The sequence below is a fragment of the Mauremys mutica genome, chromosome 12 (assembly GCF_020497125.1).
Source record: "Mauremys mutica isolate MM-2020 ecotype Southern chromosome 12, ASM2049712v1, whole genome shotgun sequence".
Lineage (NCBI taxonomy): Eukaryota > Metazoa > Chordata > Testudines > Geoemydidae > Mauremys > Mauremys mutica.
This window is the reverse complement of record NC_059083.1, coordinates 79652681-79669973: the sequence shown is the minus strand read 5'-3', so window position 1 is coordinate 79669973 and position 17293 is coordinate 79652681. Positions and strand designations below refer to the sequence as shown.

Here is a 17293-nt window from a genome sequence, read left to right as displayed (position 1 = left end):
CATGTTGGAGCCAGCCTGCCGTTCCGTTTGGCGGCAAAGCTCTTTGCAGACCCGCCCACCTCGGTGACTGTCAAAGACCCTTTGGAGCCGGGCGGCTCTTCTCCCCAGGGGAGAGCAGTGCTCCCAGGGGGACATGGGGCCTGCCTGACTCCCAGCCTCGTTGCCCTGAGCCGGGGGCGTCATGCTTGGCCTGCATCACCGAGGTCTAGCTGAGAGCGCCCCCGCCCGGCCTTCGCTTAGCCCGCGGGGCTGCGTGGGGCACAGGGCCGCCGAGAGCGGGTTCGGGCCCCGGTGAAAAAAAAGTTTTGGGCCCCCCAGCAAGGGCAGACCGGCTAAACGGGGCTGACGAAGCCGGGGAAGCCAGGCCCCAGGTCCCCCTCCGGACTGCCAGGCCCTGGTAATTTGTACCAGCTCTCCCTCCGCCCGCCCCCCGTCAGTCCTGGTGGGGCGTTCTCGCGGAGCTGCAGAGCAGGCCTTGGGGAGCCTGACGCACAGCAGGGAGGATGGGTGTGTTGCCTGCTTCCCCAGGGAGGGGATCGCTGGGTGGATTAATGTCTGGTATTCTTTCAATCCGCTCCTCTCGGAGCACCTTGCAGGCCGCCGGGGCGGTGTTCAGCCCATCGTGGGCTCCGTACCTCCTCCTAGATGTGTTTTGGTTTGAGTGCCTGGAAACTCGATTGTCCCCTTGGATGGCTCCTAACTTCCCAGCCACTGCCACACAGCGTGGTGTCTTCCCAGCTTCCTCCCCAGGCCAGGTAGTTTGTTTCTGAAAGGCCTGGAGGCAGGTTTGGTTTTAGGGAGATCCTGCACCTGCTGGCGGGTCTATTCCACAAGCAGGGAGCCCGCAAAATGCCTCCTCTCCACCCTGTGTTCTGTTGCGTCGCCGTGTATGCACGTGCTTCCTCTTAAGGAGTGCCCGGAAGAGCTGCGAGCGTCTTTGCGGCTGTAGTTCTGTCATTTCCTGAGTTTCATGCTTATTATTCCCGGTTTGCCGAAAGCGTCATTGGTTTTAAACTGTGGTCTCCAGTGCCACGCCTCTGTTTGAGGAAGGGATCGGGCCAGTGCGCGTGCGCGTCTCCCTGCTCCTCGGCTGACTATGCACTGACATTGAAAGAGCTGAGCAATAAGCAGATATTGATGGGTGCGAAGGGCAGCGAGGAGATGCATCGGCCGGCCAGGTGGCTATTGAATGAGGTGAGTCCAAGGTTGCTGCTGACCTGGAGGGATAATAAATAAGTATTGATAAGAGCCAATAAGGGGAATCGATAGCTCTATGGTTAGACGTGTCCTGCTGCCTTTTGCAAGCTATTGGCGGGAGCGAATCCCCCAAATACCTGGGGAAGGCGAAGGAGCAGCCCTGATAGACGCCAGTGGATGCTGTGTCCAGATATCCTTGTCATATCGCATCAGGGGGATGTTCTAGGTTCTTGGAAGCCCCACGCCCAGGCCACTGCTTGCCTGAGCTGGTTGCTCTCAGACCGGGCCGCCAGGAGATTTGGTGTATTAGCCCTGCTGCCCCCATTTCTTCCCTACATCCCACCGTGGGGGGCACAGCCATTGCTTGTCCGAGCTCAAGAGGGCTGTGGGGGTGGGGTGGCTTCTGCCTTGGGGCGTTCAGGACCAGGTGGTGCAGAATGCCAAGCCGTCTGGCCAGGGTTCTTGAGTGGCGCTTGTCTGGGGATCTCCAGCTTGCCGGAAATGCGGCGCACTCGACACCCGGCTGAAGTCACTGCCAGGGCTCAGCCCTTCTGAAAATCAGCCCCCAAGTGTCTCATGCTGGGCTCCCAATTATGGAGCCCCCCCCGACACCCAAATCCAAAGACATCCCCGATGATGGGCCAGACTATTCCCTGGCCAGGGCCTTTCGTGCAACCTTACTAATGCAGGGGGCAGATTCCCATCTCTGCTGGGTGAGGACATGGCTTGTAAAGCCAGATGCTGTGCCCAGCTCAGGTCTGTGCCTGCTTCCCATGCTGCCCCCTGTGCCTGGCGTGTTCTCCCCACCCTGCTGTCCCAAGCCACCTCCTTGCCCTCATGCCCGTCTCTCCTAGACTGTCCTCTCCCTCGATGCATCAGAGATGGGACACACTGGGCGGGATGGCCCAGGGCTTGGGTCTGGCACCGAGCTTGGTGCTTGGCTGGCTGGTTCTTGTTCATGTGCCAGGATCTAGCTGATCGCCATGTGTGGGATCAGGAAGGATTTCCCCCCCAGGTCAGACTGGCAGTGGCCTTGGTCGGGGGGGGGGGGAGGGAAGGGGCACCTTTCTCTCCAGCGTGAGGCCCAGGTTGGGTTCTGGGTTCATCTCACTTAATCGGTTTGCATGGCCTTGGGCCTTAGTGACCCTCAGCCCCTCCTGCTCTCTGCGTGGGGCACATCATAGCTCCAGCTGTCGGGTTTAGTGTGTAAGGGGCGGCGGCCCCTGATACACGGGAGGTCGGGCTGCAGGATCTGGTTGTCCCTCCAGGTTTTGAATTTCTGATGCCCACGGGAAGGGAGCTGATCACTCACTTTTTTGCTTTGTTGAATAGTGCCCCCGCCTCTGAGCTTCCCAGTGCGTCACGTCTCCTGCGTCCGTCTGCCTCAGCTCCTGTGTGGCACTGCGCACGCAGCTGGTGTGATAACCGCCCGTGGGGGTCAGCAGCAGAGTCTGAACCTCTCCCCTTCAGCACAGTCACCTACCGCTGGAGCAAAAGGAGCGTCTCCATTCGCTGGCAGCAGCAGTAGGCTGTTATCCTCACTGAGGCTCTGCCACTAGAGGGGGACATGAGACAAACAGTGAACGTGTGTCGAACTAGCACCTGCTTATTAGAGATGAGACCAGGAGCCAGCGTGACCCTAGCCGGTGTCCTCTGAAATGATTCCCCTTGGGGCTGTAATCATTAACAGACGGCTTGAAGTGGTTTCTCTTCCCCCTCCCACCTGCCCCCCGGCATGTTAGCTCTCGCTATTGGAGAAAGACTAAACCGCTGAGCTCCCTTGCGCCTGGCGCTGATGACTGCAGAATTCAGTTAGTCGCGGATCAATCTCATTTCAGGGTGGAAGGTAGATCTTAATTGGCACCGAAGCTTTCAGGGCGTCTGTCTGGGGTGGGCAGTTCTGGCCCCGGGGAAAGAAAATTGGCATTTGACATGGTATCCAAAGAAGATGTTTAAAACATGTTGTTATCTTTCTCTCGCTCTCTCTTTCTCCCTCTCTCTGGTTTCTTTGTTTGGTTTTCTTTTAAGCCCTCAATTATTTAACATAAGCCTCTGTTTTGCGACAATTAGTTTAGAGGGGTCCCTTCAGAGGCTCGACAGTGCAGGCAGAGGAAATTCAGAGCATGACACCAGCATTCCCAAATGGGCACATGCGACTGCTCGGCTGTTCCCGGCCCCTCACGCGGGGTGGAGGAGCGGGATCCTTGGGACTGGCTGCCGGGCTGGCTGTTTCTTTTCTTCCCTTTGCCGTTCCGAAATTCAGGAATTATCCAAAGGGTGCCCGGGCTGGAGTGTCCAGTCCCAGGTGTCGCTCAAACCTGTGGCTGGGAGGAAGCCGAAAAGTGAAAAGTGGCTCGTGACTCCCCGGAGCTTTCAGGGGGTGGGGCCGGAGGAAATGGCGAATAAAGGGGTTTTCAAGGGGCTGTCCCTTCAAACAGGAACCCGGACAGCGAGGCTTCTCCAGAGCAGTCAGTGGCATGTGGGAAGTGGGGTGACTGCTTGTGGCAGACTCCCCAGAGCGGCAGGACTGCTTGGGCCAAGACAGGGCCTGCATGCGGGCACGCTGGGCAGTACAGGCTGGGTGCATCAGCACGAGAGCGAGAGCGAACCACAGGGTCTGTCTGTGCCCGGCAGCCTCAGTGGATGCCTCTGCATTCACCACAGCAGAATCTAGTCCCTCCGGTAGCGTGTTCTAATCCCCGAAGGGTCCACTCCACCTTTCACCCTTCCGTGCTGGGGAAACTGATCCCCATGCGATGTACCGTGTCCATCAGCGCGGGGTTATGGTTCATCTGATTATCTGGATCAGTAGCATCTAGAGACCCCAAGTGAGATCAGGGCCTCATTGTGCCAGGTGCTGCATGGACACAGGGGGAGATGGCCCCTCCCCCAGAGAGCTCCCAGATGAAACGGACAAGTTGCCAGTTTGTCATTTTATCTTGTCTTGTGATAGTTGGTGTTTTTCTTTGAGCTCCAGAATCTTGTGACTTTTTGGGGGGGAAGGGAATAGGCAGCAGGTTTAAAATAAATAAAAAGAAGTATTTCTTCACACAACGCACAGTCAACCTGTGGAACTCCTTGCCGGAGGATGTTGTGAAGGCCAAGACCATAACAGGGTTAATAAAAGAACTAGATAAATTCATGGAGGACAGGACCATCAATGGCTATTAGCCAGGATGGGCAGGGATGGTGTCCCTAGCCTCTGTTTGCCAGAAGCTGGGAATGGGCGACAGGGGATGGATCACTTGATGATTCCCTGTTCTGTTCATTCCGTCTGGGGCACCTGGCACTGGCCACTGTTGGGAGACAGGACACTGGGCTAGATGGACCTTTGATCTGACCCAACAGGGCCATTCTTATGTTCTTATGAATCTCGAATGGTGTTTTTTTATAAAAGGAAGTTTCTCACCCTGTCCCACGTCCAGGATCAAACCAGACAGCAAAGGAAAGAAAACCACCCTGGTTATATTTTGACCATCTCATGGTTTTGGGAGTGTCTGATGATTTCTGAACCCTTGGGATCGGCGATCCTGGGTTTATCTTCCCCGTTTTACAGCTGGGCGGAGCCGAGGCCCGGGGAGTTGGGGTGATTTGCGCAAGGTCACGCTGGGAGTCTCTGCCGGAGCTGGGAAATGAACCCGAGTCTCTTTCCCCCTGATCGCGGCTGGAGGGCTCCACTCTACAGCAATGCAATGACAAATCCGCTAGGCACAGCTTTCCTGTAGGGGAGCTGGAATAGCCGTCCCGTGGCGAAGAAACCTCCCTCAGTAACGCTTCACAAGAGCGCAGCCCGGGAGCCAGAGAGCCGGAGAGAACGGATTTTGGGGTTTTGTATCTATTGACTCCTCCCGGCACCCTACCCTACCAGAACGCCAGGCAATATCCCTGTCTGGAGCCTCGACGGAGCTGCAGCTCGTCTCGGAACAAGCTCCTCTTCCGTTTGAAACGAAAGGCGAAATAAATAAATAAAAAGCCGACGCGTATATTTGGTTCTGTCTTAACAGAGCTTGATCTTCGCCTCCTGGGGCTCCGAGGTTAAAGTGTTCTCTGCAAAGGGCCTTAATGTATCGTTCCAGGGCTTCCTTCAAAAGGCACGTTTCAAACCTGGGTCACGAGCTGCTGCTTTCTTTGTGTAGGACAAAGTATAATTGTGTCCCTTCTGCCTCCCCCAGACGTGCCCCCGCTGTTTAATTTCATGGTGACTGTAATGAGAGCAAGTGGGGGGTGCACAGGCCTGGGAAAGCCAGAGGGAGGCTGATGGAGTGACAGGCTCTAGCAGGATAATTTCCCGCAATTTAAGCAGCATGGAGTTATCAGCGCCATGCCTGGGACCCTGATTCAGTCTCCGGCCCGGCGCGAGCACCGTTAAGGCAGAGCCGTGGGGACCGAGCAAACCAGGAAACACCTTGGGTTGCGTCTGAGCTCCTAGTGCGCTGCTGAGGTGCACCGTGCGACAGCGTCGTCCCCTTGCATCCTGACACCAGCGCATCGCAAGGGGGGGAGGCAAGCTTCGCAGGCCTGGCGAGTTTTATGGGGGTTTTCTGGAGGTGGAATGGCGCTGAAATTGGAATGACCCCATTAAAAATATGGCATGTCTGGGGGACAAGCCTCATCTCACGGAGCCCTGGGAACTGCCTGGGGATTGTCACATCTGGGGATTGTCACATCTGGGGATTGTCACATCTGGCCCTTCTTGACCCTACTGAGCAGGCAGGGCTGGATTAAGGGGCAGGCGACTCAGGCGACTGCCTGGGATCACCAGGCTCGGGGGCTGTAAGAGATTCAAAAGTTTAACAAATGGGAGGGAGGCGCCATTTGGTCTACAACCGGCCCTGTGAGCTGGGGAACCTGAAATGAGATTAGTTCTTTTGGGGGCCAGAAGGAACCACTGTGATCATCTAGTCCGATCTCCCCTCTAACACCGGCCACAGGATTTCTCTGAATTCCTTCTGGCTTGGACCAGAGCAGATCTAGAAAAATATCCAATCTGGCCTTAAAAATATCCGGTGATGGAGAATCCACCTATGACCCTGGGTAAATTGTTCCAATGGTCAATTACCCTCGCTGCTAAAAACATGCCATTGTCCTAGTCTGAATTTGTCTAGTCTAGCTTCAACTTTCAGCCAGGGGAGCCCATTTGTCTGCCAGCTTGAAGAGAGCTCCGTCATCACATTTCTATTTCCCATACAGGTACTTCGAGCCACTCCTTAACTTCCTCGCTGTTAAGCTAAATAGATCGAGCTCCTTGAGTCTGTCACCGTAAGGCAGGTTTTCTCTTAGCTGTTCTCTGAGCCCTCTCCAATTTATCAACATCCCTCGGAAACTGCAGACAGCAGAAGTGGACACAGGATTCCAGCAGCGGTCGCACCAGTGCCAAATACAGAGATAATAGAACCTCCCTGCAGCTACTCGAGATTCCTCTGTTTATACAGCCAAGATCACACAGATGATATAAAGCATGTTTGTCAGTGTCCCATGCTGGTCTCTCTTCCTCTTGACACGATATCACAACCCCTCTGAATGTTAGTGAGCCAGGCTGTCTGGGGAATGCTGGTGTTCTACCTTTCCAGACGACTGTCCCCCTGTCAGGAGGCTGATTGGTCTTGCAGACCCCCAAGTTTCACCTCACTTCAAAACGACTTGCTTACAAAATCGGACATAAAATTACAAACGACTTGCTTACAAAAGTGCCCCGGCCATTGTTACTGAAAAATCACTTACTTCCTCCTTTCTACCATCTAATTATAAAATAAATCCACTGGAATACAAAGATTGTACTTACGATTCAGTGTATAGTATGTAGAGCAGTATAAACAAGTCATGGTCAGTGTGAAATTTCAGCTTGTTCTGACATCGCTAGGGCTTTTTCTGTAGCCTGTTGTGAAACTAGGCAAATATCTGGATGAGCTGAGGTCCCCCCTGGAAGATCTGTGCGTACCCCTGGTTGAGAACCATTGTTTTAAATAGCAGGGGGACAATGGGATGTATTCAAAGCAGAAAGATTGGGAGTTTGGGTGTGGGAAAAGGAATCCATTTCTGTTGCTGTGTTGCCCTCCAGTATCACAGGCCGGCAAATCCCAGAGTGTCTGGCATGTCGGGGAAGATTTTTCCATTTCAAATAAACCCTTCATCTTTTTTGTAACTTGCCTCGGTTTCTGGGAGAAGTTTTAATTCAAACCCAGCAAAGTATTTTGGGTTTGTCTTTGATGCGCCCTCTTCAAGCGAGGAGCAAAATAACAGCTTTGAAACCTGCAAATAGCGTACAGTCAGCCCATTTGCCACATGCCACACGGGTTACACAAGAGCTAACTGGTCATTAGGGAGACGGCTGCTTTCCTTCCCCCTGGTTTAAGATCTTACGTTTCCGGCCGAGCTAGCTGGATGCGCTGTTAGCCCTGGAGAGCCGTGCACAGGATTCAGATACTCCTCTGGGATGGGGAACTGTGCACTGATCCCTCTTCTGTAGTGCTGCTGCTGGAGGCAGAGGCCTCTTGTGGGATTCACCCAGGGGAAGATTTCTACAGAAAGTCACAGAACAGTCAAAAACTGCCTGCACCTCTTGACTGGCACATTCAGACGCCTGCATTTTCCCCTTCCAGTGCAGTTCCCATGTCAGGGCAGGTGGCGCAGCCACGCAGCATTGATCAGAGCCGCTTTGCGTGTCCAAAACATTACAGTTCAAAGGTTAATTAAACATAAGATGGCCCCAACGCCTGGCCTGGAAGGTGAGGATGCTGGGCAGGTGCAGTTCCAGAGTTCTGGGGTGAGCCCAGTACTTGCATTGACAGAGAATTAGAGCCCTGGGGACATGAGTTCCTATTGTTTCCGGAACAAGGCCTTGATCCTGGAAAGGCTTATGCAGAATGACCTAAGACAGCTTGTGTAACAAGCTTAGCAGAGTGTGATGTCCCCCTCTAGCGGCTGGTCTGCTAGAGGATAACAGTCTACTACTTCTAGTGGCTAATGGAGTTACTCCTCTAGCTCATGGTCACTTGATCCTGTCTGATCATTTCAGACTGCCTGGGATTTCCTGTCACTCTGGGTGATGACTACATGGTTCCAGCCTCTCTGATTAGGCAGTGTAGTGCTCCAGGGGTCTCCGAGGATGATGCCAGCTCCCTCTTTGGAGGAAGGCTGGAGGAAATGTTTGCTATGAAATGGAAAACTTGTCCAGTCTTTCCAGGCACGATGGGGATGGGAGCCTATATATGGAGGTGGTAATTGGCTTACTCCTTGGCAAGGCGAATTGCAATAAATAAATATAACCTTTGCGGTCGGGGACTGGCAGGGAATTTACAGCCCTAGAGACAGGAGTCCCTGTTCTTTGCAGAACAAGGCCCCAATCCTGCCAAGGCTTGTGCATGCGGTGTGTAGCGAGTCGCGTTCGGGGACTACCCCTAGGGTTAAAGTTAGGCATGTGGGGAAGTATTGCAGGATCAGGCCCAAGCCAAGTGCTAGCCACTCTCCCTTGTTCCTGTGCCACCGTGCCTTGCCTTACCCTTACAATGACCCCCGCTAGGGCTGAGGCAGGATTGCAATCTGCTGGGCCTGGTCAGTCCCTGTCCTCTGCTGGAAATGAGGAAATCTGCTGGAAATCTGCTGGAAATGAGGGCCAGTGGAGAGGGTCGTTGGGTGAGTACTGGGATTATTACTGGTGATGTCATTTCAACACAACTTGACCATTCCCCCCCCCCGGTGAAATTTGGCCCCAATTATTTAATATAAACTCTGTTATCCACTTGTGTGTGCTATAGACACACAAATATACAGGATTTATGGGTGCATACCAATACACACACACATATCTGTGTGTATAAGAAGTACACACGCACGTTTCATGTATAGGGCAGCAACACTTTCTTTAAAAGAATGCCCTACAACTACATTTCCAACCACTCTGACCTTCTAAATTCCTCCCAAGTATTGAGTTTGTCCCCAGGCTACTCTCTTCCTTTCACCCTCCTCTGTATTCATCTCTTTGGTCACAGAGAGAGAAACCCAGGTAAGTTCTATCTTAGGGGCATCTACAGCCTTCATCACCAGCATCTGAGCCCTCCCAATGTGGTTATTCTCCGAATACCCCTGTGTGGTAGGGCTGGGCTGTTATCTCCATTGCACAGAGAGACTAAGTGGCTCACCTGAGGTCACGCAGGAAGTCTGTGGCGGAGCAGGGAACTGATCACGGGTCTCCCATAGGAGTATCCCCAACCACTAGACTATCCTTCCTTAATACCATAACACTTGCCACTCCAGACCAATGCAGAGATCCCTCAAGCACCTGAGCTCCCATTTTTGTCTACTGTAGCTTTGCTTCTCACTCCTGGCAGGGGGCTCCTTGCGAAGGCAGGAGACTCGAATGTATTATTAGTGGCTCCCGTCTGTACGTGCTGGCACCCATCCCTCCACCAGACCTTCAACAAGATGCCATTGCTGTTAAGTCTGCTTGGGTGGTTTCATCTGTCTCAGTTCTCCTATTATCTATGCTCCATTCGCAGACAGGAAACATCTCCCAGTGCCTGCACGCACACCCCGGCTCATCTCCCGGCAGCCTTTGCTACAGCCGCTCACGCGCTCTTGGACAAGAGAGCTACCAGCTCTTTTCCGTGCGTGGGTGATCGGTGCTGCCAGAGGGGAAGCATGGGGGAGAGAGAGTCGAACACAGCAAATAAATTCTGGAGTCCATCGTTGCACCTGCCTTCTAGTCCATTGGATCATAGTTCCTGGGTCAGGCTCAACCAGCGACTCTCTGGCTTGACCAGAGTTTTACAGCTGTGCACCAGCTTGGCCTGCTTTCCTCCCCACACTGTGGTGGCAGGGCAGCGTCGCACAGACAGCAACTTGTGGTGGAAGAGTGACCAATCCAACATCTGCAGGGTGTCTGCGATGCCTCGCTGCCCTTGGTCCAGAGACTATCCTCTGGTTACAAAACCCAGCATCTGCATAGGAGAGAATCTAGGCCTGTATCCCAGGCTTCAGTGGAAAGTGGGGAAACCTCAGTCATGGAAAGTCATGTCCATATGGATGTGTGTGTATTTCTTCCTAAAGCCAGGTACTAAGTGGTTGGTTTTCTCATGAAACATGAGGGTTGATATTCCTGTTCGGAGTTTATCCTGTTTACTTGGTTACTACTTTACTTTTGGCCGACTCCCAGCAGAAGTCCTTAACCAACACATCTGTCTCTCCACCAAACTGAAGATCTACAACACAGTGGTCCTGACATCTCTCTTGTATGGTTCTGAGACACGGACTCTTTATAGACATCACATTAAACAGCTTGAGCAATTTCACATGCGCTCCCTCCGCTCAATAATGCGCATTCGCTGGCAGGACAGAGTGATCAATACTCAGGTCCTTGAAAGAGCAAATGCAACCAGCATCGAGGAAATGTTACTGAGAGCACAACTCAGGTGGACCGGTGATGTCATCAGAATGGAAGCCCATTGGCTTCCAAAACAGATCTTAGAAGATCAGGGTTGGCAGGGACCTCAGGAGGTATCTAGTCTAGCCCCCGGCTCAAAGCAGGATCAACACCAACTAAATCATCCCAGATCTTGTATGGGGAGCTGAGGCAGGACAAAAGAAAGAAGCGCCATCTGTATACGCACTTCAAAGATAACTTGAAGAGCAGTCTCCAGTGGGCTGGCATCAATCGCAAAGAATTCGAGCAAACGGCTCAGAACAGGACTTGCTGGTGGTCTCTGATAAGATCAGAGGTTCTAGTGCGACCAACAAAATCGTCTCCAAGCTGCACGTGAAAGGTGCCACAGAGCTGCATCATCAGACATCATGGCCAGGGACTTCCCATGCCCTCCATGCGGGCAACTGTGCATCAGGGTTCGGACTTCAGAGTCATACGTGTAGTCATAGATGAGAATTGTGGCAATATTGTCACCATTGTAAGCTATGGACTACTACTACTTCTTACTTATACAGTAGTGCCCAGAAGTCACTGTCACATCTACTGTGCATGGAGCTGTACAAAGATGAAATAAGCTAGTCACTTGGTTTACAGGCAAAGTCCCACAATCCTGCTGTGGGTGAACCACAGAGCCCATTGCAAGACTGGGACTTGAGTCATTAGACATATGCGAGTTAATAGCTTCAAAATACTCTAAAGCTTTTCTTTTAAATCCCTTTAAACTGGCTTCCTTAACAATCTAGTAGCAGTGAGTTCCACTGGCTAATTGTGAATTTTAATGTTGTTGGTTTTTTTTAAAAGTAGAGGGATTTTAAAAAACCCTGCAACTCTCCACACACTCTACAGAAGATCGGAAAAGAAAGGACAGAAGCTATCCCTGACTAGCGCAGGCTCAAAACGTAATCCCTGCCTCCTGTTGCTGTGGCTGTTTCTAGGACTGCTGCAGGTTGGCTCTCCTGGTTTATTCAATTGCTGAGCCACACCAGCTAACGATAAAACTCCCCCTTTACAGGCACTGCCAGCCTTTTTAAATGACAGGTTTCAGAGTAGCAGCCGGGTTAGTCTGTATCCACAAAAAGAACAGGAGTACTTGTGGCGACTTAGAGACTTAGAGACTTATTTGAGCATAAGCTTTTGTGGGCTACAGCCCACTTCATCAGATGCATAGAATGGAACATAGTAAGAAGATATATATACATACAGAGAACATGAAAAAGTGGAAATAGCCATATCAACTGTAAGAGGCTAATTAATTAAGATGAGCTATTATCAGCAGGAGACAAAAAAAAACGTTTGTAGTGATAATCAAGATGGCCCATTTTAGACAGTTGACAAGAAGGTGTGAGGATACTTAACGAGGGGAAATAGATTCAATGTGTGTAATGGCTCAGCTATTCCCAGTCTCTATTTAAGCCTAAATTGATTGTATCTAGTTTGCATATTAATTCACACTCAGCAGTTTCTGGTTGGAGTCAGTTTTTGGAGCGTTTCTGTTGCAAAATTGCCACCTTGAAGTCTGTTACTGAGTGACCAGCGAGGCTGAAATGTTCTCCTACTTGTTTTTTAATGTTATGATTCCTGATGTCCGATTTGTGTCCATTTATTCTTTGCTAGAGACGGTCGGGTTTGGCCAGTGTACATGGCAGGGGGGCACTGCTGGGTATATCACACTGGTAGATGTGCAGGTGAAGGAGCCCCTGATGGCGGCCGATGTGGCTAGGTCCTAGGACAGTGTCACTGGCATAGATCTGCGCACAGACTTGGCCTCGGGCTTGGTTGCCAGGATAGGTCCCGGGTTCGTGTTTTTCAATGTCAGTTTTACGAGCCCTGGGCCCTGGGGGGGACAAGGTCCATCCCTGCGCTTTGCAGGAGCTGGCGGGGCAGGGCCCTGGGCGCTGCCTGCAGACCGGCTGGGGCTGAAGGAGGAGCCCGAGCCCAGGCCCGGTCCCGGCGCCGGCGGCCCCAGCCTCGTTCCAAGCGCAGCCCCGCGCCCTCTCCACGCTTGGCCACCGGGTAGCGCTGTGCGCCGCTCCGCCTCCCCCGGCTGAGGCTGCCCCCGCAGCTCCGCGGCTGCCAGAGCTTCGGCTCAGTCCGCTGCCAGCGAGCGGAGCGGCGGCTGCCCGCCGAGAACCGGCCGAGGGGAAGGGCGGGGCGGGAGCCGGGCAGCAGCGCACCCCAGGCGGCGGCAGGCAGAGCCGGGGCGCGCCCGCCTCCCCACCTGGCCTCGGGCACCTTCCGGAGCGCGGGTGGCAGGAGGCAAAGCCCCGAAGGCGCCGGCCACGGGGATCGCTCCGCTGGCGGGCTAAGGAGGGGGAAGGGGGCGCGCCCCCCCCAGTCGGATCCTAGCCCCCCCCCCTCCCAAAAAAACTTTTCTGGCTGGACGCGGAGCGCGGATTTCGCCGCGCGTGGATAAAACTGCCGCGACCCCCGCGTGTCAGCGGCGGTGGGGCCGCCCCGCGCCCCGGGGCTTTGCCAGCTTGGGGCGCCCTGCGAAGCGGCGGCCGGGCGCGGGGGGACCTTTGGAGCAATCGGGGGGGGGGGTCCCCGCGGGGCCGAGCCCCGGTCCGAGGCGGGACCTCGTGCGGACAAGTGAAGTCGGGGCTACGTGTCCAGCCCGCCCCCCGCTCCGGCCTCTGGAACTGGGAGCGGAGCCTTTTCTCGCCCGGTGGTGGGGCGGCGCCGGCTGCGGGCCGAGGGCAGCGCGGATGGGCCGTTTCCCATAAGGTCTCCCCTCGCCCCGGGGGTCGGCGGCTGTTTTTCGGGGCGCCCCCGGAGCCAGCGAGCCTCTGCACCGGCGGGAGGAGCAGCCGGAGCCGGCGGCGCGGACCGGGCAAAGGATTATAAAAGTCGGGGAAAGTTCCCTTCCAGCCCCCACCCCGCGGACCATGGCAGGGGGCGGCCGCTGGCAGCCCCTGCTCTGCATCCTCCTCGCTCTGCAGGGGACCCCCGGCGCCGGGGCTCAAGGTAAAGCGGAGGGGGCACGACCGGGGGGGTGGGGGTGGGGGGGGGGGGAGAGGGACCCTTTCCAGCCCAGCCCCCACTGGGCTGGAGCAGCCTGGGAGCGCGCAGGAAACCCGAGCCCTGCTTTGCACGGTTCATTATTTTTAATTGTGGGATTGACTTTGATGCTACCGAAAGCTCAAGAGACGCGCAGCCCCCCCGCTCGGTGGAGGTGTCTCTTTTATGTGCTGATTGAATCTCTGGGGCTGTCCCCTCCCCGTGCCCCTGTTCCCGGGCGTTTGAGTTTCTGGTCCTGGTGCTTGTTTTAAACAATGTTCTGCGTTGGTTCTGGGAGGAGGAGGGGACCTCGCCTTGCTGATGGAGAGGAGGAGCAACACCCCGTTATGGAAAGTTGTGTCTGCAGGAGACGGGGGTATAAATCGGGAGCTCCGAGGGATGGGAAAGGAGACCTCGGGGCTGCGGAGTCCTGGGACTGGGGCCACAACGATTTGGAAAAGAGAGAAATGTTTAAAAAAAGACACGGAAACCCAACGTGAATATAAAGGCCCGGGTGGGGGTGGCGGGGGGGAGGCCGATCTTTCTGCCTGGCTCAGAGCTGGCCAGCCAGGTGGTGACTAACCCTCAAAAAATGAAAACCCGGTGCAACATGTGTAACGTTGAGCCGAGGAGCCCTTTCCAGACAGGAGGTGGTGTCCCGGCTCGGGGTTTGCTCCCTTGGGCCTGGTCAAATAGGACTGTGTAGGGTGGAATCGAGAGTGCCTGGGGCTCCTGCAGACAGCTGAGAGGAAGCAATGGAGCAGAGTAGGGCAAGGTGTGAAACCTGATTTCTCTCTCCTTAGTCCTCCAAAATCTTGGTGTTATTTTGGAGTTAACTTTGCCTGCTGGAGAGTTGTATGTTAATGGGGGTGTGTGTGTGATTTCTGATGTATGCTGGCCTTTAATGGTTTAAACAAACTGGCTTTGTACTGTAAACTGTGACTCCATCTCCCTAGGTCCTCCAATCTGTTGCCTGAAGATAAGGTTGCTAGCTGGTTACAGGTGGGCGTGTTGTTAATAGCGGTAGCAGCAGGAGCAAGGCAAAGCTTGTCCATGTCATGGCTTTGAGGAGCATGTGTGCCCCACGCACACTTTTCCAGAGCTTGTCTCGCGTGGCTGGCTCGCTGAGGTGATCGCTTACATGCCGTGCAGAGTAGCTGCGCCCCGGCCGTTTCCCCAGGCTGCATTCCGTTCGATCTGGTTCCAGTCGCACCAAGTGGCGAACTGTGTGAAATCAGTGAACTGTATGGGGATGTGGATATGGATCTGTAGAAAAGTGTTGATTTGCGAAGCCATGTTTACACCAGCCATGACCTGAAAAGCAGGCTCCTGATCTGATGTCAAAAAGAGCCAATGCGGGTGGCTGGAATCAGAAAGTTGTGCATTCCAGGGGGCTACACGCTTGGAGAAAAAGCCACGCGAAAAAGGCATCTTTGAATATTTGATTGTCCGACGTGGAACTGAAGAAGTCCCTTGCCAAGCACTAAGGAAGGTTGTTGCCTCTGTCCCTCCCCAGAGCTCCCTCCTTGGAAAGTTTCAGAAGCTCTTTCAGAAAGGGATTGGATATTTGGTTAGCAATCCAAACAGCTGCTTGAAATGACTAGGAGCAGCTTTACACTGTGTGTATCTCTCCCAAGCACCTTACTCTCTCAAGATAACAATACAGCCAGGAGAGATTTACATTCAGGAGAATGGGGCCAACCGAACCCTGGAAGCTTATTACGGTTCCTTAGGTAGGGGGTGAAAGGAGGAGGGGGGATGCCCGCCAACCCAACTTTATTCTTTTCTTCCAGGGTCTGGTGAGAACTGGCAGCTCCTGATAGCAGAGTCTTGTTCAGAGGGAAGCATCAGCCCAGGCAGAGCTGACACGGTAGCCCTAGCAGAGGCAGGCAGGCTGAATCTTGTAGGGGCAGGAAGGCAGGCATCAGGTGAGGGAAGGCAGAGCTATAAATACCTATAATGGGGAAGGTGGGTTGTGCAGTAAAATGCTACATAAGCTTGCTGGGTAGGTGGTTGGCAACTGCCTTTGTTGCATCCTATTTCGTGCTCTTGAATTCCTGTGTCCGTGCTATGAGGCTTCTGCTAAGATTAACCATCTGTGCACACTGGGATTAGCCGGGGTGACAGCCCTGGAATGCATTTCCACCCCTTGCTTCGAGAGGCTCCGTTCGGAGTCTGGGGGCTTGAGTTTGCCACCGGTTGCTGAGAAGCTGCACGCTTGTATTTGTAAAAGGCTAGCCTGCGATGTGGGTTCCTGCACTGTCCGTCCGTCCGCCCCCCCACTCCCCCCCCCCCCCGCTGTACCCGTTGAGCTGCAGTAATGTAAGTAATTTAGAGCTGCAGTTTAAAGGGGATTCGAGGCAGTGCTCAGTGAGCTAATACTGCCCCTCTGATAAGCTAATCGCCTCCAGGATGCTTATGTGTTGTGGAGCCTATTTCCAGCTGCCTCTGTTATCTGAATGGGCTGTATAAATAGTTGCCTGGTTCTCCAAGGGACAGTGTGAGTTCACGAGCGCGGAGCAATGCCAGCCCCTGGACGCGGGGAAGGCCGGGCTGAAGGGAAAGGGAGCTTTCGCTGGCAGAGGGGAGAACAGCCCTTTTGTCCTTTCATTAATTAGGACTTTGAGGAAGTACAGAATCTCCTTGCCCGACAGCCACGTTCGGTTGCAAGGAATCCAGGGGTTAAGTTGCTAACTCCGGGGCTCATCGCCTAGGCATGCTGGATTTGCGTGGCATCTTCTGGGCTGCCTGCATCCCAGTGACTGTTAGGGAGTCTCTCTCTCTCTGCAGGTGCAAGGGGCTATCGTATGATTTCAGCCCAGGCTTCAAATGAGGGGGAGAATCTAGAGGCAGAGCATGCTATGGGACGGGTGGTCCAGGCAGTGGGAGCTGCACAGGAGAAGGCCCTTGTGCCGCCAACTGTGAGATTGTGGCACTTGAGCTCGATAGGCAGGAGGGAGGGATAGAAAAGAGGAGGGTGTCTGATGTACACAGTTGTACATCCATGGAAGGTACATGGGATGCACATGTGTGTTAAAGTATGTTGATCCATGTAGCAGATTTGCCTGAGATCTTGTATTACTGCTTGACTCTAAACAGCTCTGTAGCCGCACTCAGCATCCTCCCGTCCCCCAGGTTATGGGGGCTGGGTGTGCAGAGAGACCCTGTGATCAGACAGGTTGGGGAAATCTCTGACAAGGGGAGGTCGCTTGCACTGGATCCGGCCTGTAGAAGGGGTTGCGGGTGGGTAAGGAGGCCTCTGAACCCCTCCCTGAGACAGGCAGTATTCCAGGGCTATAATATACTCTCCCTCTAAATTTATAGCCATCGTTTTCAGCAGCAAATGGAGCCAAAGCCCTCTCTGCCCCTGGCTTCAAACTCCCCATCCACTGCCTCTCCTTAGCACCGGCGCTATAATTTCTCAGTAATTAAGTTCAGAACATAACATATAAACTGGCAGTATATTATACAGGCAGTGCCTGTGTCGGAAGCTGTGAAGGTCTCTTTGATTGATTCACTCTCTCTCTGAGTTTCTCTTCTCCTTGTCTTTGAATCTCGGTCTTCCAGGTTCCCCACCGCTCTGTTTGTTCTTTGCCTTTGGAACTATTTCCTGGCGTTATGAACTTGCCTCCTGTTTGTTTTAAGGGCTCTGGGGTTCTTGTACAGAGCGCGACGCTTGGT

General features: G+C 53.8%; 1 protein-coding gene across 5 annotated transcripts in view; it reads left to right on the top strand.

Moving 5' to 3' along the window:
• Nucleotides 1–12840: 12840 nt before the first annotated feature.
• SDK2 (sidekick cell adhesion molecule 2) overlaps nt 12841–17293 on the top strand; it is a 171703-nt gene continuing 167250 nt past the window's right edge. For 3 of the 5 annotated variants that reach the window (XM_044983584.1, XM_044983583.1, XM_044983580.1), the window contains exon 1: nt 12841–13579. In XM_044983584.1, the coding sequence (XP_044839519.1) occupies nt 13501–13579 (79 nt within the window). In that variant the 5' untranslated portion in view covers nt 12841–13500. The remainder of the gene's footprint in view (nt 13580–17293) is intronic. The other 2 variants (XM_044983582.1, XM_044983585.1) reach the window with 2 other exon arrangements.